At 45.0% G+C, this 18,182-nt stretch overlaps 1 protein-coding gene across 4 annotated transcripts in view; it reads left to right on the top strand.

Annotated features, from left to right (window-relative positions):
* The window catches only part of PLEKHG4 (pleckstrin homology and RhoGEF domain containing G4), an 84,123-nt gene that overhangs the window by 15,308 nt on the left and 50,633 nt on the right, over positions 1-18,182 (top strand). For all 4 annotated transcript variants that reach the window (XR_012582427.1, XR_012582426.1, XM_014269679.3 and 1 more), the window contains exons 3-6: positions 3,749-5,852; positions 11,015-11,230; positions 14,975-15,098; positions 16,142-16,235. Coding sequence is in view for 2 of the 4 variants with exons in the window: in XM_014269679.3 (XP_014125154.2) it covers positions 3,749-5,852; positions 11,015-11,230; positions 14,975-15,098; positions 16,142-16,235 (2,538 nt within the window). In the remaining 2 variants the exon portion in view is untranslated. The remainder of the gene's footprint in view (positions 1-3,748; positions 5,853-11,014; positions 11,231-14,974; positions 15,099-16,141; positions 16,236-18,182) is intronic.

The following is an 18,182-nucleotide window of genomic DNA, read 5'->3' as shown; positions in this document are numbered from 1 at the left end:
GGGCCCAGGCTATTCCATATTTTATTTAAAAGTCTGCTTGTTTGATCTTTTAAATGAATTATTTCTTATTTATGAAATTTATTTAATTTGCTGTGGTCTCTTCTTCCCCAAACCTTCCCTGTATGCCCCTTCATCTTTACAGTCTGAAATCACAGGGGACTGTTTCTTACTAATTGCTTTTTGAAAATCTTGCCTGCCTTTTAGAGAGTCTAAACAGAAGCAATAGTTCCTCCTTAGTTTGTAGTTCAGCTACTCTGTGTGAGTGTTTCCTAAACACACTGGAGGGAAAAGAATTAACTCATGTCTGGATGACTACTGTAGAAAGTCTTGAGAGCACTGGATGTTTTGTCAGCCTCTGCAGTGACAAAAGTGTAAATGGCTTCATGAAGTACTAGACTAGTTCATGGGCATTAAAATCATCAGCCAGTGTGTGGTTCCTCAGGGACTGGAAGGGGTGTTCCAAGGAGGTCTGTCTCTGCTTAGGACAAAGTTAATAACCAAATTTTGCCCCTGGCTTTGAGGTGATGTCCTGAGCTAAATGGTGTGTTCCAGCTTAACCATCCCTGTAGCTTTGGAATAGCTAAACAGGAATTCCACCTTTGTGCCATTTTTGTCATTGGTGCCCGGCTCTTTCTTCAGAGGCAGCTGGCTCAGCCTATTCCTGGCTGCAGCCACTGGGTGTAGAGGGTGTTCCTGGCACTCCTCTGGTGGGCCTGGTTTGGCTCTGTAGTGTTTGGACACGAGAAAAGCAAATCCTTGAGCCTCAAAATGAGATGTTAAAGGTACTGTAATAAGCCTCTTCACATAATCTTCCCTTTGAAGGTGCATTTTGGAGCAGGAGCAGCATGAGGATGCTCCACTTCTAAAGTTTTAAAGCTCTGTAATGTTTAGGCTATTGTGGGACTTGCATTCCTGTTTTGGATGTTACTCTGGCACCTGATGCAGTTTAGATTGTGGCTTTGTAGGGCTTTTCAGGAACTTCAATGCATTCTGCATTTTGGTTTTGGTGCTTTTATTGCTGAGTTTTCTGCTTATGAGTCAGTAGGCAGACAAGTAAGCATCTAAACAATGAGGCTGTTTGGAATTTCTTAATGTATGAGTGGCCCTCCAGTGGGTTATTCTGCATCCAGATTTTAACAGAATCTCCATGTCAAGTATGTGCTGATGGAATTCAGCTTTATGTTTATGCTGCTGCTGATTGTGTCTTTCACTTTTCAAGTCCTATGAGCTATAATAGTTTGGGAATTGATCTTATTGATCTTCATCTGCCTCTTTTCCCTGAAAGACCCTTGGTACAGACCATTGGCCTTAATACACTGACTAGGAGATCCTATAATGGCAGAAGAGGGGTTGGTGTGCTGCAGTGGGGCACTCTCTTCTGGAAAACTGCAAATTGCTCTAGTTTAAAACTTATAAACAAAATACTTGATTTGGGCACTTTGCTTGGAGCCACAAGCTTTGTTGGCTGAGGTGCTCTGTGAGTCTTGAGCTTGGTATAAAAGTGCATGAAGTGCATTTAGCCTGAGACCTGCTGGAGCAGCTTGTGCAAACTGCTGCCAGAGGTGCTCTTGGCTTGCTGACTTTAACTGCATTGTGGATGAAAGGAACTTAGTGGCAGAGGCATCTGTGTCTTGCAGATCAGAAAGCCTGAGAACACCAGACTGCCCAGCTTAGCTGTGCCTTTGAGGAAAGTACAGCAGCTGTGGGTCAGGTTATAGGGCTTTTTGGTTCTAACTTAACAGAAAGAGGAAAGAAGGGGAGATGTGTCTGCTCTGAGTCAAAGTTAGAATAGAAAGGTAATATTAATATGATTCTTCAAGTAAATGAAAACTGAAGTAAGGTTCCTTTTTGTGGTGATACAGTGTGTAAGTACATGAGTAGGGCAGTAGCAGTAAGTGAACAGAAGTAAAACTGCTGTGACTGAACTTGACTGTTTTGAAGAAATGGGACTGGCAGGTCTCCATCCTGGAAAATGGAAGAAGTTACCATGTAATGCTGAATGTCTGGTAGCAGGGATTTTGTAGAATCTGTTAAGTCAGGACTAGTAACAAAATACAGAGAACAAGCTGAGCCTACAACATTGTGCACTGAGCAAGGACTGAATTAACTGACCCATGAAAAACTGAATAACGTTTCCATGTGGTTTGCTCCATGGCAGGTAGTGTCACAGCAGCCTTTTTAATAAACCAGCTCTCTCTAGAGAGATAAGTTTCATTGTTTAATCTCTGCCATAAGTGATTTATTATGGAGTCATATGGAAGATTAATTACTGTGTCAAAGGGGTTGATGTTTATGCAAGAATTGCAAGATGGCTACAAACTGGTGAAAGGGAGGGAGGATGTTTGTACTGGGGGGAAATGGCATTGGAGGCAGGAGTCATGAAACACACCATGCTTCTGATCCATGACCTTGGCATGAAAAGTAAGAGTATGTATGGCATGTTTGTGGTGAAACCAGCCTGGGACACACCAGCTATAACCTGGAAGATGAGGGTGATAAATGCATTACACAAGATGAGCTCTAAAACTTTGTACTTAAATTTTGTAATGGTAACTCAGAGGGCAAGCATGTGCCTCCATGAAGTGGCAGGCAGAACTTCTGTTGTGAACTGGAGTTCATCAGTTTGAAAAGAAAAACCAGGAGGTGACTGGGTTACTGTAGGAGGGGGACTGGAAGATGAGTGGGATCTCAGCTTTAAGAGATGCTTCCAGCACATTTGGAAAGTGCTGGTGCCATTACAGGCTGTGTTTTACAATGCTTTGCACAACGAACAAAATGGTTTTTAAGAAAAAGAAATGGGCATTACAAAGGAGGTACTTCAGGCACACTGATGAAGGTAGACATGCTAAGGTCATGTGACGTGGGTTAATAAGTCTTAAGTAATGGGAACATATCCAGAAAATACAGGATTGAGGAGGAGGAATTACTAAATCTGAAGGATGATTTGGGTTTCTAAACCTGTGAACAACTTTGCTTCAGGTGCAAGGAGAGTTAGAAATCTGGTGGGGCTGAAGGTAAGGCTTGATGAACATAAGAAAAATTGTTTTATGCCAGTACCTGTTGTTTTAAGGTGTGTGAGGATCCAAGAAGTTCCTCTCTGGTTTCTCTGCTGTATGGCAAAATACTTGAATCAATTGAATCCAAAGCCTTGTACAGAAAAAGATGAAATTAATTGTGGAATTGATGGCTTATATAATGGCTTAATTTAAATCTTACCCAAACAGAATCAAGTTCAAAGGACTGGGCATTATTTTTTGAAGTTGTGATAAAGCTGTAAATAATTGAGTCAGGTCAGTTCATCCATGAAACTTCAGTTCTTTTACTTGGGTGGCATTTGTCTGAGGCATGGCCTGAGTGCTGCTGTGTTTTGGGAATGAGGAAATTGCTGGTATGTTAAGTGTGGTTCCTCACAGTTTGCTGATGGCACTTGCTGCTTTCTTTCTCTGTGGCTCTGCTGTGCTTTCCTCATTTGCTGCTTCCTATCTCCTGTTTTGTTTTTGCACTCTCCTCTTCCCTCCACTGGGACATTGCAGCCTCCCAGTGTAACTTGTGCCCACCTGTCCTGCACGGGTGGTTTGTGTTGGTAGATTTTCTTATTTCTCTTTTCAAGAGAAGACCTTAGTGTGGAAAACTTACCTACATCAATAACCAAAGACCCTAAATTAATTGTTTTCTTGATCTCTCTTACTCAGAAGCTTGAGCTGAGATCTTTTGCTGGTGCTGAGAACACTTTCTGTTGTCTCCACAGGCTCCGTACTGCGGGTTGCTGTTTCGCCATGCGGGCTGGCCCCTGTGCATTCAGGACAAGATTGTAATCCAGCTCGCTTCCATTGACTGGCAGATCCTGAAGCCTGGTGACTTCTACCTGCAGGTGGTCCCCTCTGTGAAGAAGCCTCCACGAATTGTATTGAAATGTTTGGCAAAAGATAAGCATAATGTAGAAGAAGTGGTGATTCCTGAAGTTTCATATACCTCTATTTTTACTCTGGAATGGTTGAGTACGTTCAATGGAGAGCGGATGGGCATAGCACTGGAAAATTGTTTACTGACCACTGATGAGAAAATATTTCGTGTCCCTTGGGATAAAGTGGTTAATCCTGAATTTATAAATAAACCAAAAATAATTGAAAACAATATCATCTCTCCAGAAATAACAGAGGAACGTTCAATTTTGTGCCTCCCCACTGACCATACTGAGTGTGGTTCACCAGACCTGAGGTCTCAGTATCTGCAGGAACTAAGCTCAAATCGAGACAACCCTGTCATTAGCAGCACTGCTCCACAGTTAAATGAAGCTCTGGTCAATGGTGTCTGTACGAGTCCTGTGACTCAGGAGAACTTGGAAAGTGACCTTGAAGGGGAGTACGTTGAGCTGGCAGAAGTTTCACTGCCCAGGTTTGGGCCACAAACAGGATCTGTAACACAGTCGCTGGCATTAAGTTATTTCACTCAGCCCAGGGCACGAGTGAATGAGTCTAAAGGCAAGCACAGGTTTATTGTCATACAAGACAGCACCTACTCCAAGAACTTAATTCATTCAGCACTTATGCAGAAAGAGCACTGTCAAATGGACACTCTGAGCACTTCTCCAGAAGTTCTGAAAAATGTTACTCCATTGGAAGGCAGCAAAATGATGGCACATGGAGAACTGTCCCCAGAAGGTCAGCTGATAGCAGCTGATCCTGGAAGCATGGGTGATAACTTCCCTGTGGCTGAGCCTCCTGCTTGCCGTGCAGAAGATTCCTCTGCAGAGTGCGAGGCTTGCAGTGAGCGACACGCTCTGTGCAGCTACACTGATGGGTGTGCTGGAGATGCTGCCAGCTGCAAGGCACGAGTGCCTGGTGCCCCTGGAAACGTGGAGGGACAAAGGGATGGAGCTAGTGAGAATGCTGGTGTTGAAACATTGGAGCAGAGCCCAGAAGTGACTCTAGATGCTACTGCTGCTAAAGAGGAAGTGATGCTGGGAGTACACACAGAACCACTGACTGAGGGGCAAAAGGAGGTGACACTGATGGATGCTTCTTCTGTACCTGTCCTGGGGCCTTTGGGACCATGTTGCACACTAAAGGAAGCTTCTGATGTCTCTTGCCAGGTTGTCAATGGAAGTGTTGAGCCAGTTCAGGTCACTACATTGCCTGAGAATTCAGATGTAGGTGGGGAGAGAGGCTCTCCTTCAGGGAACACAGCAGATGTAAGCGCTTGCTGCAGTGATAATGAGGGAAATTCTCCATTAAATCCTCCAGAAGAGAGCCAAGGAGATGTTGATGGATTTGAGGTGGGAAGAAGGGAGAGCCAAGAGGAAGTGAAAGAGTCTAAAGAAATGTTGACTGTAAATGAAAATCAGACTAGTCATAGTCACTGTTCTGTGAAAGCCTCAGCAGATGGAACCTTGTCAGATGGTGAAGAACAAGAGCATAAAAAGGCTGAAGAAGCCATACCACTCAAAACTGCCCAGTCAGCAGAGGAGAATCAGATGGCAGAACAATTAAATAACGGTGACTTGTTGGCTCCCAGTGCACAAGAGGAAGATTCAAGTCTGTTCGAAACCCAGAGGTCTGGAGGGACGTTTGAGGAACCGCAAAGACCGGTGGAAAACCATGGCAGTGAAAGTGAAGAGAACTCTCTGCTGAACCAGGAGCATGTTGCAACACAGGACTTGCAGGGACAGGTGGAGAACCAGGGAAGTTGTTCTTACAGGGAAAGGTTGAAGACTACAGCCTCAAAAACACTGGAATCCATTGAGGAGGAATTGGAGGGTGAACCACTGTCCTCAGAACCTGCTGAGGGGCGTACAGAGCCTGCCACTCTGCACTCCCAGCCAGAGGCATCGTCGGGGGCATCACCTCCTAAAGGTACAGCCATTGGGTGTTTGTGTGGTTGTGTTTGGTAACATGGATTGAAAGCAAAATCCTCAAGCAGTACTGCTTGAATACTGCTTATCAGGCAGGATTTGATAAATCCATCTGGGAGGCTTTGGGGTAATAGACAAAATACTGGGAAGAGATTAAATTGTCATTTTTTGTGGCATGAAATTAAGCTTTCTCTTCACAGGTGGCTTTATTGTGGCATTTTGTTTAATAATTCTTTGCAAATTTATGTTGATACAGAACAAAGTTCTATTGGAAGAAACTTTTAATTTCAGTAAATCTGATTGCTGGTGACCTCCTCCTGCTTACATTCATGATGTGGAGAATGTATGAGGAGAGACTTGTCTAACTGTACAAGTCTTTCATAGTTGAAAAGTGGCTTTAGGAAGATGGCTGTGGCAAGAGGCAGCAACAGTGGATGCCACAGTAAAAAATACTAGTTGTGTAACGTGACCTGAAGATGAACAAGTGTAAGTGCTGATAAGTGATTCAGGCAGCAAGCTGCAGAGCTGAGGGATTCCCCCTCTCCCTGCCTTCCCCTCCGTCATGCTTTCTTCAGCTCGATTGTGTTTCAAGTAGGAGCTGTTTAACTTGAGTGGGAGAGCACAGGAATTAAGCATCTGACTTCAGCTCACATGGAATGTTCAAGCAGGTATTACCCAGATTTCTTGATGCTTGGGTTCCTGAGCTGGGGCTGTGCTTCTGCAGGAGATTGAGAGGGCAATCCGGGTGTGTGCCTTTTGCACCAGACTGTAGGCAGGCAGTGTGTAACCGCACGGGCCCCGTGTGGGCTTTGCCCAGCTCTGCTGAGTCTGGAGAGCTGCAGCTGGATCTGCAGATCACACAGAGGAGCGGGGGTGGGTGGAACATGCCATTCCAGTTCAGCAGCTCTCATTCCCTGAGACCCCTGGCTAGGAAAATTACCCAGCTTGAAATGTTGGACTGAGGACTCTTGAAAGGGTTGGCGTTCAGACCCAGGTTGCTGGGGCATGTTTGGTCCTCTGGGGCAACAGATCCAGAGCTGGTTGTCTTGGGGTGTGCTGCCACTGTAATGCTTGCCCTGGTCCCCAGTTATGTGGCCAAAAGCTGCTGCATGATTCCATTTGACTGCCCATACAGCTGCTTCTCAGGTGCCCAAAAGTCACATTTTACCTGATGTCTTAGTGATCTTCTAATGGAGCTAAATTAGTGACCATTGATTAAAATAAAATGTTATTAACATTTGAATCAGACTAATTTAATTCTATAGTTAGGGAAGCCCAGGGTTACCAGGCATTTCTGATACTTCTGAAGTGACAAGCATTTCTCTTCTGCAAAATGGAGGGGTCAGCTCAAAAGTTTCTATTTCTGCAGGACACTTCTCTCTGAGCATCTCTCACCATCAGCAGAAAAAAAAATCACCTTCTGCCTATCTGTGGGTGTTGGTGGATGTATGTGAGGAAATAGCCATGCTTTGGGTATTCATTCCCCTGGCCAACCTGAACGTGGCCTGACTTCTTGCTTGCTCAGGACCAGGCCTTGGAGCACCTAGTCTGTGTTTAGTGCTGGGTGGACACTTTGCTCATGAGTGCTGTGGCTGCTTGTGGAGTGTTCCCATCTCTTCTCTTTTAAAACTAACCAGATCCAGCTTGTTATGAGATGTGTGATGTTCTCACTGGTCCAAAGAATAAATCTTGGCCACTGCTGGAGGTTTTAGCAGTGATGGACCCCTCTGGGGTACACACGGAGTTTGTTTTTAATGAAAGACAATACAAATGATTTTGGGGATTTGGCTGAAGTATGTGACCCTTTTGGTTCAAATCTGCTGATGTTAAACTTGGGCATTGCAGTTTAAGAAAAATTCAAACCTTTTTATCTCAGTGTTTGTAAAGCAAAAGAAACAACCTAAATTGCCAGGAAAACCATCCAAACTATCCAAATAAACTTTTTATGGTAAAGGGCAGCTCAAGTATCTGTTAATGCTGGCAGTAGTTCTTGAACACTGTAGCTGGCACTATAAAAAGCTTAATCCATTCAATTACATTTGATTGCTTTGAGATCCAAACAAGCCATCTCCTTATCTAGCCCCATTAAACCCTCAGAGATGTACTTACAAGATAATTCAGAGATAAAATTACAAAGCAAAGCAAATGTCCTACAAATGGACTTTACTTTTCCAGCAAGGTGGTTCTGTGGGTTAAATTCTCTGTGTCTTGTTGAGGTCATTTTGCTGCTATGATTGGAAACTGGGGGTATCTTGTCTAAACTATAAATAACAACAGAGCTAAAGCTTTACTGGGTCAATTCAGATCTGAAATTCACACCTCAGCAGCAGTGGGCAGAGGCACAATTTGCTTTGTGTGAGGTGGAGGAGCTTGCTTGTTACAGCAGATATTGTTGATTATGTCAAAATACGTGTTCAGAACTGGGGCATCTGAGTTTGCTGTGTCTGCAGGTTTTTCCTTGTCCCTTAACTCTCTCCCTTTACTTCCACTCTCAGTGAGCTTATTTTGTGCACAAATAGAGCCTAACTTAGGAAGACTTAGATATAAATAGAAAAAACTCTGAAGTCAAATGTGAACTGTTTTGAGTTGGTGGCTTAAAATTTACACTGCTTCCATTCACAGATAAGGTGACTGCTGTTTTTTCCTAATGACTAACATCTAAATGAAACTTTGCAGCTCTGGAAAGAATTCCTCTATTTTGTGGGTGGAAAATATCTTGATATTCAAGAAATAGTTTGAAAAGCCCCACTGGGGCATATTCAGCAGCACCTGTCAGGGCGTTCCGTTCCTGGTCCGGTTACTGCCTGGTGTTAGCATGGGTGATCCTGGTGCTGGGGCAGTTTGCAGGGAAAATGCTAATGCCTCTTTGAAATGCACACAAGCAAATCCTCCTCTCCCACTTCCTTGACCTCGGGGGAAGGTGGAACCTGCAAACACTGCGAGTTCAGATGTCCCTGTTCTCAATTTGCTTTTAGATGTAATCCTCCGCATTGGACAATTTCCGCTGCAGCGAGTGCCTCCGCCCCGATTGCAAATAACAAACAGTGGGCTTGGGCCTCTTGGGAGAGCTGGCATCTGCACAGCTGAGCTGGCCTTCAGGAACTCGGGAAGAGTTTTGTTTGGGCAAGACGTGCATAGTCTGGAGGCTGCACAGCTTTAGTGAAGTTTCCCCAGGGCTGAAAAGCCCCGGTACCGTGACTGTGTGTGGTGGGCTGAGCAAAATGTTTCTCTCCTACCTTTTGGGAGCTGCTGCCTCATTCCTAAGAGATATCCAAGGCAGGACTGTCACACACATTTATGTATTTCTCTTGCCCTGGGGTGTAACCTATGTGGAATACAGCTATGTTCTGTTTCTTGTCCTCTTTAAATCTCACATTTTGATCCTCTTTGCAGGCTTTTGTCATTTTATGAGGACCCCTTTACTAAAAACTGTGTAGTTCTTCTTATTGCCAGTCTTTACAGCTCATTGATAAGATGATTCCATGTTCTCCTAGAAAGTCTACCAACTCTTAGTGTGAAACCTTTGGGCACAACTTCCATGCCTCTGTGATGTTCAAGAAACCCTTTCTGCAGGAGATCAGTGCCCCTCTGAAGTGCTGCTCAGGAGGATGTAGCAGTGTTTGGAGTGGATTGCACTGCTGGGAGATGGAGGCTGAGGTAGCCCCAGGAGCAGAGTGGGGCTCTGGCACAGCCCAGACCTGGGCAGAGCCCCAAAGCCCTCACAGCAGCTTCTGTGGCCAAGTGATGCCAGGCTGGATCCCAGGGATGCTCCTCAACCAGGGGTGTTGGCAGAGAGGAATGAGCAGCTGTTATATCGTGCCCTTGATGGTGCAGTGCCTGGGAGCTCCTCCTAGTTCCCCCCACTGCTGCATGATTTGTTGCAGTGAGCAATGCTGCTCAGGGCACTTCTCTCACTCATTTTAGCAATTCTGAAAGCAGTTCAGGCTAAGCTTCAACCTGTAAATCTCCTTCACTGCTAAAACTTGCATTGAAAGCCACTTCAAGGGCTGCTTTGTTCCTGGTCCTGCTCTTTAATGAAGTATTGGAATCTGTTAGTAAATAAACTGAGTCAAGTGTCAGCATTGTTGATGCAGCAGGAAGGTAGGATGGTTGAAGTAAATTTTAAATAGCAATTAAAATGTCTGACTTCAGAGCCAGTAAATAAATATTCCACTCTTATTTTCCTGAAGAAAGGTTGATATTTTTGGTGGTAGATACTGAAGTATCAGGTTTTGTAGTGAAGTATAGTCTTTTATTTGGTATAGCTTTCTGCAAACTCAGGGATAGCCTAGTTGTGCACTTAGGATACTAAAGATCTGTTATGGAAGATGTTCTGTTGGCATCCAATTCTTGTGATGTTGGGAAATGGGGAATAATACTTCTTGCACAGTGGATAGACACTTTTTTCCTTCTTTCCAGATAATTTTACATGAAAATTGAAACTTGATAGAATTAGCTTTAGTTTCCATGTAGTAGCCAAGATATTTAATTTTAGAATTAACTGATTCTGATAACTTGTACTTTCAAGCTGAGGTGTCAAAGGAAGCATTTTCTGCAGTTCTTGAGCAAGAGCTGATTGGTGTAATCATCCTGTTCTTCAGTGTTTTTAAATGTGTTTCTGACTTTCAAGTTAAATGTTAATTTAAAAAGGCTGGACAAGGAGAACAAGGTCTCTTTGGCCAATTTCCAGCTGATCTGTCAGCCTCCAGTTGACTTCATATTTTCAGGAACTAATCTGAAAGTGGTGTTGGGGGAGTAATTCTGTCCTGATGGAGTAGCCCTCCCTGTCAGGAGCTGGTTTATCACTTCAGCATGCTGAGGCTGCTGGAGCTCAGCCAGGGCTTGCAGAGTGCCAGACTTGCAGGCTGTGAGCAGACATGTACTGTTTGATATGTTACCTTTAAAAAGGACTTTGACTACAGTAATCTCCATCTGAATTGAGCTTTTATATTTTGCAAACTTCACAATAAATTGGTTTCTTTTTTTAGAATTACAGTAGTATTAATGTTATAACCAGTTTTAGAACATGCATGCTGCTGGCTAAAGGGCTGGAGGAGCTGCAGACTGCTGGAGCTGGGAGCACATCCCTCCCCAGCCTGGTACTCACCTGGGATCTTTTGGGTGGAACTCTGCTCGAGCTTCTGTTTGTTGCTTGTCTTACAGGGATGGTGCCAGAAGAGACAGAGATGAGAAAAGAGGCAACTGGCACAGGTGTGTTGAAAGCAGTGAGTAAAAGCAGTGCCCTGGAGGAAAGTTCACCTCCTGTTACTCCCCCGACATCCCCAACTTCTGGAAGTGCCTGGGGTGGTCACTTTGCACGTACCATGGCCAGGGATGTGAACCCAGAAGTGCTCAGGAGTGGAGTTGCCTACCTGCCTGGTGAGTAGCTGAGCCAGAATGTGTCTTGGAAATGTGGTTTGCAGGAGGGCAAGGGAGGTGAGCCTCCTTCTGCAGCACTGGAGGCTGGTGCCAATTCTGTTTCTTCCAAACCTCTTCAGAAATTCCACTTCTTGAATCCTCTGAAGTTTCTGAATGGGCAGGACAGGAAGCAGAACTTCCCTCCCATTAATGTTAATTTGCTCTCAGGAGTCTCAAAATGTTAACCAAGTGTGTATGAGTCAGAAATGCCAAATCTGTGGGCTCATACCAGGAGTTCAAAAAGAGCAGAGTGAGGATGCAGCTAATGATGGGCTGGTGGGCCTGACATCAGACCTGGTCAGAAGAATAGGAACTTGATTCACTTGCTAGGTAATTAAAGGATAGGAATGTAGAAGATGCTCTTTGACAGGACTCTTGAAAACCAGTTTTATTCTTGGTAATTAGAAGTTTGGTTGACTAAATGTAGCCATGTAGATATAATAGATTTTTGGAAAACATTTGATTTCATGAGACATGGTGTTGAGAGAAATGTCCCAGTAAAGTGGATGAGCAACATGAAGGGTGAATGATAGTGTAGCTAAATAGCAGATGACAAAACCTGCCAGCTATCAAGGGACAACTTCCCAGAATTATTCTGCCAGAATCAGGTTTTAGGTCAAATGTTATTCAGTGTTTGCATCTGATAGAGCAATGAGTATCAAATAGCTGCAGATAAAATTTCTGCATGGGATGAATATTGGCAGGGGGTGAACAAAGCTGAGGCTGTTGGACAGAGCAGCCAGGGCTGCTTGGTGTACAGGCCCACACAAGACGTCTTTGTGTTTAACCAAACATGAAGTGAAGCAGAGGAAGTAAGAGCTACCTCTCTAGTGAGAAGCAGCATTTGGCAGCTCTGTGTAAGGAGCCCCTGTGGGCTTGTCCTCTGAGAGCCAGCAGAGGGTTGTTCAGTGTGGGGCAGGAGGAGCTGCATTTGATCAGCTCTGGGGCCACGTATGAGTTGGAAATTGGGCAGAGAGCCCAAGCTCAGAGAAGAGGTCAGGCAGACTGTGCAGTGTGGAGGAGCAGGGAGGGAGAGCAGAAAGGCAGCACAGGCATCTCCCAGGTGGTGCTGGCTCTGCCAGACCCATTTTGACATCACTTGTGTAGAGGGGAGGAGACAGCTAGACTGATGAAAATACAGATTTTTACCTCTGTATACTTGTTGGTGATGCCTCTGAAATAGTTTGGGCTGTATTGTAAAAGGAAATGGTAAATATTAGAGGTGGTGCAGAGAAAGGTTACAGCCTTTTCTTGTAACTAAACTGGGTGTCTCGCAGCAAGAGACTGGAAGGTTGTTTATCTCACAGGATGATTGAGAAAGAGGTGAAATCACCTTTGTGCCAGGAAGGAAGAAGGGAGTTAAAACTTTTCCAGTTTCTGGAAGAAGATGAAATGGAAAACCAAGGGCAGGGCAGAATAATGGTAGATTCATACGTCTGACTTTGCTTTAGTAGATGAATTGTTGCAACAAATTCCAAAGGAGTATTTTTAATCTGCTGGTCAGTTTGGACATTTTTATGCTGTATATAACAGCCCAAGAAGTTACAGGAATAGAGAGGGTCTTTCAGAGAAGCTCTCAGTCCATGCTGTTGCAGGAGCCTGACCATGTTACCTAATGCTCCCTTTGTCACAGATTCCAATCAAAATGTACCAATGTTAAATGAGACAAAAACATTTGAATATATGATGGAGGGATATCAAATGCCCACAAGAAGCAAGGATTGGGTTTGATACTGCTTCCAAGCAAGTTTTTCTCTAAGGAAGGAATTATGTTTCCTGTAAAAGCACTATCAGATTTGAATGACCTCTCTGCCTCTTTGGGGTTTCAGTGGGCAATCCTCACACCTGAGGGAATGTACTGACCACTCATTAAATGCTTTATGTTAGTCAGTGATAATGATACAGTAATTACATTAGAAGGAATAACTTTTATAATGAATGGTAAATAAGAGCTAAGTAGTAAATTAGTAGCTGATGTAGTTAGCTGAAACTTCCAGGATAGTTTCAGTTTTGGATTATGCCACTGTTGAGACCTAGCCCTGGTGGCTCTAATGGCTTTTTTGACCTGGTCAGGCAATTCCCAGATTACTAGGTGGAAGTTCAAGGTTTAATCAAATTCTGGTGATGCCCAACCTGCTTGATGGACAGTAGATGTTGCTTCAAAATTAAAAAGTTTTTATTGAGCCATTTTTTTAGTAATTAAGGGTTTTTTTATTTTATTTTATGATGGTCCCCTTAGCTTATGAAACAAATTATATTAATGAGCTTTTTCTAATTTCTTTCCATCTCTTTGATTATGCAGCATCCAGGTTACAGTGTTTCAGGAGTAATGAAAGTCCTCCTGAATCACACTGATGATGAAAGATGTTTGTTAGCAGGAGAAAGCCTCTGTCACAGTTTTGGTCCCTGGGAGGCAGAAAGCCCTGCTTCAAAATGGTGCCCATCTGTGTCTGTGGCCCTTACTCAAGTGACAGATGGAGATGACACTGGGGCAGCTTTCCATGCTTGTGCCTGTCCATCTGTGTCTGTTTTACCTGACAGCTCTCATGCTTGTCCCTGGGGTGGGGAGAGAGGTGGTTCAGGACAGGATCTCCTGTGGCAGGAACAGAGTTAAGGAGAGAAAGAAGCAGATTTCTCTAAGTCTCTGCTTTTGTCTTGTGCTTGGGATTTCTGCCCACTCCCCATCATTCTTATACTGTTTGTATGGCAGGAAATGGCTCCTGTTCTTGTGAACTACTTTTCACACAGAAGAGGTGTTTTCCCTCCTGTTCCCCAAATAATTTATTTTCCCAGTTGCTTGAGCAGGCTCACTGCAGGTACTGCCTGATGTGGAGTCTCAGAAGCAGCTCTGGCTTTTGACAGTGCTGTGTCCACCTGCTCTTTACCCTGCTTTTGCATCTGGAGAGGAGGCTGGACTCAATCCCAAAGTTGGCACTGTTAGGTCCTTGTCCTCCTGTGATAAGCTGTGACTTTGGGCTTTTGGGAGATGGGTGGCAGGGAGGCATTGTCCTTCCTGGCTAACTGAAGCAGAGGATTTCTCCTTCTTGAGTGTATCACAACTCAGCTGGGTTGCCCATACTGTGCTGTATCTGTTCCCTGGGCACTGAGCAAGCTCTGCACCTAATGAAGGCCTGGCACTGCCTATGTCCTTTGTCAGAGCTGTGGCAGGAAGGGGTGTGCTCCTGGACTGTCCTCTCTGCAGCCTCTGAGGAGCAGCTCTGGGCTCCTGCTCCAGGGCTCTGCTTGCAGCAGCTGCCTGGGGACAGTCTGGGCTCAGCCTGCAGCATGTGCCCACTCTCCTAACATGGTGCATGTTCTGCAGGCCTGTCTGCCTTCTCTCATCTGACAGCAATGTGAAGGGGAGATTCTGTACCTTGAATTTATGAGATATCTGCTTTTCTCTAGATTATTGTTAGGCAACTTCAGCCATATTTATGAGGAGCATCTGTTTGGGTGGAAGACAGCAGTACAAATATAACACTGCCATGAGAGAGAGAAGCTGAGCTCATCTGCTTCACTCTGGGGCAGCATTTGGGTACTTTGGAAGTGTGTTCGTAGCCTCCTACCATCTGCAACATACACTATATTGAGTTCTGTGCAGGATTTCCAGGAAGGTGGTGGGGTCTTAGTGGGAGAATATGATGCATGCAGAGCTGGAAGCAGGCTCTGTTGAATGACTTTATTTCCACCCCCCTCTTTTTACAGGTACGAGAGACAAATCGGGGCGTGCAGTGGCCATAATAACAGCAAGGAGCACGGCCTGGTTAAACCCCCACTGCAACACCACTGAGCTGGTGCGCCTGCTTCTGTACTTGCACAGCATCCCAAGGTTTGTGATGCTCTTGGGCTGACAGCTGCTGCCCTGTCTGCTTTGCCTTTCCTGGAGGCGGGAATTGAGGCAGGAATGGAAGGAGGTTGATTTTATTGGCCTAGGAACTTGGTCCAGAGAGTTCTGAAATTACACAGCTGGGAATCTCCTGCTTGTGTTCAGCAAGCACTTTGCCTGTTCTGTATATGCTGTGTGCACATGGTGTGATATAATTGGGTATGTACTGAATGTTTTCATGTGTTGCCATGAATCCAAGCCATTCTTGCTATCCTTCATTAGTTCAGAAAATGGGATTTAGGAGCTATCATGGGGCAGTCATGCAGCAGCTCTGTGATAGTGTTGTGACATGATATTTTAGGGCTAGGCCTCCAGGCTGAGAGGGAGGGAGGATCTGTAAGGGTTGAGAGGCTGCCTGATGTGTGGCTGAAAAAAGGCTCTGTCTGCAGGCTAGAATTTGCTGGAGCTTCTCTTCCTTTCACTATGACAGACTTTTCTTCCCCAGCTCATCACTATTTTTCACTTGTGTATGATTAAATAAGAAGAGGTAAAGCAACTCTCATAATGATTTTTTTGAGGCCTTTAAACCATTAATAAGGGGAGCAGGCTTAATCCATGAGAAACTCATGCTTTGTTTCTTATGCTTCTCCATTCAAATCTGATTCTAGATGAGGTAGCCATTGGCTGCTCCCCTGAAACAGTGAGGCTGAAACCAAGCTTGTCTCTGAACACAATTACTAAGAATTGGTTTTCCTGTGTGGATTATCCAGTGTGCATCAGCTCCTTTGCCATCAGTGACACATATTTTAGGAATAGGAGAAATGGGAAGTTGGGTGGAAGTCATAGAATCATATGGCAAAGGTAAAAACAACAATTATTTGGTGGTTTCTGTTTATATATTTTGTTTAGGAGAAGGTGGCCAATTAGTTCCTGTTATTATAAAGCCATAAGTGTTTTTCACCCTGCCATGACTACAGGTTCTGTTTCTATAGTCTGGTTAATTTTCATTGGTGACAAAGGTGACCTTTTTATCTTTGTCCTTGCAGACCAGAGTGTCAGGCTTTGGGTCTGACTGTTCTTGTGGATGCTCGTCGCTGTTCTCCCGTCCCTGCTCTCTTCAAGGCGTTCAGCGCGTTGCAGGTGAGCCTCGAGCGCGGGCAGAGGAGCCCTGGCTGCCTTGCTGCCATCCTTGGATGTTACATCTCCATCTGCTGCTTATGTCTCCATCTGCCACCTGGCTTTCAGTTGGCTTTGGGAGGTGGAGAGAGGCACCCAGCCCTGCTTTAGGAGGATGACCTGGACTTGCCAGACTGCAGACAAAGCAGAAAACCTTAAGCCAGTCTGAGTTAGGGGAGAACACCCCTCCCCACCCCTCCAAATTTGCTTTCATCTCCGTGCTGAGGACAGCCCATACCCAAGTCTCAATGCTGTCATGAATTGTCTTGCTTGGAGGTGTTGTCCCCTGCACTGAGGGGCTGTGTGGAATTGTGGAATGTGCAGGGATTGTTGCTTGCCACAGAGAAGGGAGGGAGAGAGGCCTCTGCTGCTGTCATGGGAAGGGAAGGACACTGCTTGCTGTGCCAGGTGGAAAAGCACGTGCAGCTGTTGATGTGGCTGTCAGTGAATGATTAGAATCGGATGTGCTGTAACTCTATATTGCTTCAGGTCAAAGGCTTTCATATCAGGCACTTGGGAAGCCAGTGGGTTGTGTTGCCCCTCTTCCCAGATAGAAACTATCTGCTGCTCTTAGAAAGACAGGGAGATGATGGGTTGTAGCTATGACTAATCTTGTTTAAGCAGGTGTTCCTTTTAAATCAGAGCTTAGCTCTCTTAGGACTCAATCTCTGCAAACTGGAACAGGGCAATGTTTTAATGAAGCTGATGTCTGTGGTTTATGTGCTTCAGTGCCACATCTGAGAGTTGAGTCTGACTCAGAGGTCTGTCCTCCTGCTTCCTGGGCTGGGTGGAGCTGTGAGCTCTATCAGCGTGCTCATTCTCTGTGGTGAAGGAGTAATCTGTGCCCTGCTCAGTTCTGCAGAGGTAACAAGCAAACACGTTCTCTTTTATGCTGTGCCCACATGGCAGTGGGCTTGCTAAAGCTTTTGAGCATTTCACTGTCCATGTAAGTTGCATGGCAGTCTTAGTTGCCTGATTTGGAAGTCAGTAACATGTTCTGGCTGTCTCATTTCTCATACAAGCATGGTAATGATGCTATTTTAACCTCAAGTTTCCTCTCTGAAACGAGGGAGGGGGGAAGCTTTTTGCTGTGCTGTGATGGCTGTTGGGCTCTGAGCACCTCCTTATCAGGGTGGTGCTACAGTTACTTAACAGAGTTTAATGTGCTGCAAGACAGATTGCTGGACCTAAGTGTGTGCTCTAGGTAACAGTGACTGGTTACTCTGACTGTTTACAAAGGCTGATTACTCTGCTTGTGGGTTTTTGATCCTTACACTGACTCTTCTGAAGACTCTGTGAAGGAGACCTGTTCAGGTAGCTCATCACCTAGTTGTGGCACAGGAGTAATCCCTGGCCCCAGTAAGATCCTCAGCATTTACTCTGTAATCCCATGGCAATGTTGTCCTCTGCTCTGGAACAAGGGTAGAGTAAAATAGAAAACTGAGTGTACCTACAGTGGGGCAAGCTAAGTGTTCTGGAGTGCAGCAGGATTAGCTTGGCCAGTGACTGCACTGAGGCACAGACTGTATATTACACCTCTAAGGTCACAGTGCAGATCACCTCCTTGGGGTCCTTTCTGAATCCCTTACACATCTCAGTGTCTCCTGTCTCTGGCAGACTGTCTCTAGAGCTCATTTCTCTGCTGTCCACCACTCCCCTTGTAGAGGATTTTACTTACATAGTTTCTGTGAAGCCTGCTATGATAATGTGCTGGAATCTGTTTAATATTGAGGTCCAGCACTGCTTATTCAATTCTCAGTGCCTGTTTTCCTCTTAACCCAGCAGTGGGTTCACAGTGGGGAAGCACAGATGAGATGCCCTATTGCAGAGTCCCTTCCTGCTGGGGTCTTTTAAACCTAGAGAGACTCCTGGGAATCAAAGATTCCTGGGTCAGGATATGTCAGCCTGAGG

The sequence above is a fragment of the Zonotrichia albicollis genome, chromosome 13, assembly GCF_047830755.1.
Source record: "Zonotrichia albicollis isolate bZonAlb1 chromosome 13, bZonAlb1.hap1, whole genome shotgun sequence".
Taxonomy (NCBI): Eukaryota; Metazoa; Chordata; class Aves; order Passeriformes; family Passerellidae; genus Zonotrichia; species Zonotrichia albicollis.
This window is presented reverse-complemented; position numbering and strand designations above follow the sequence as displayed.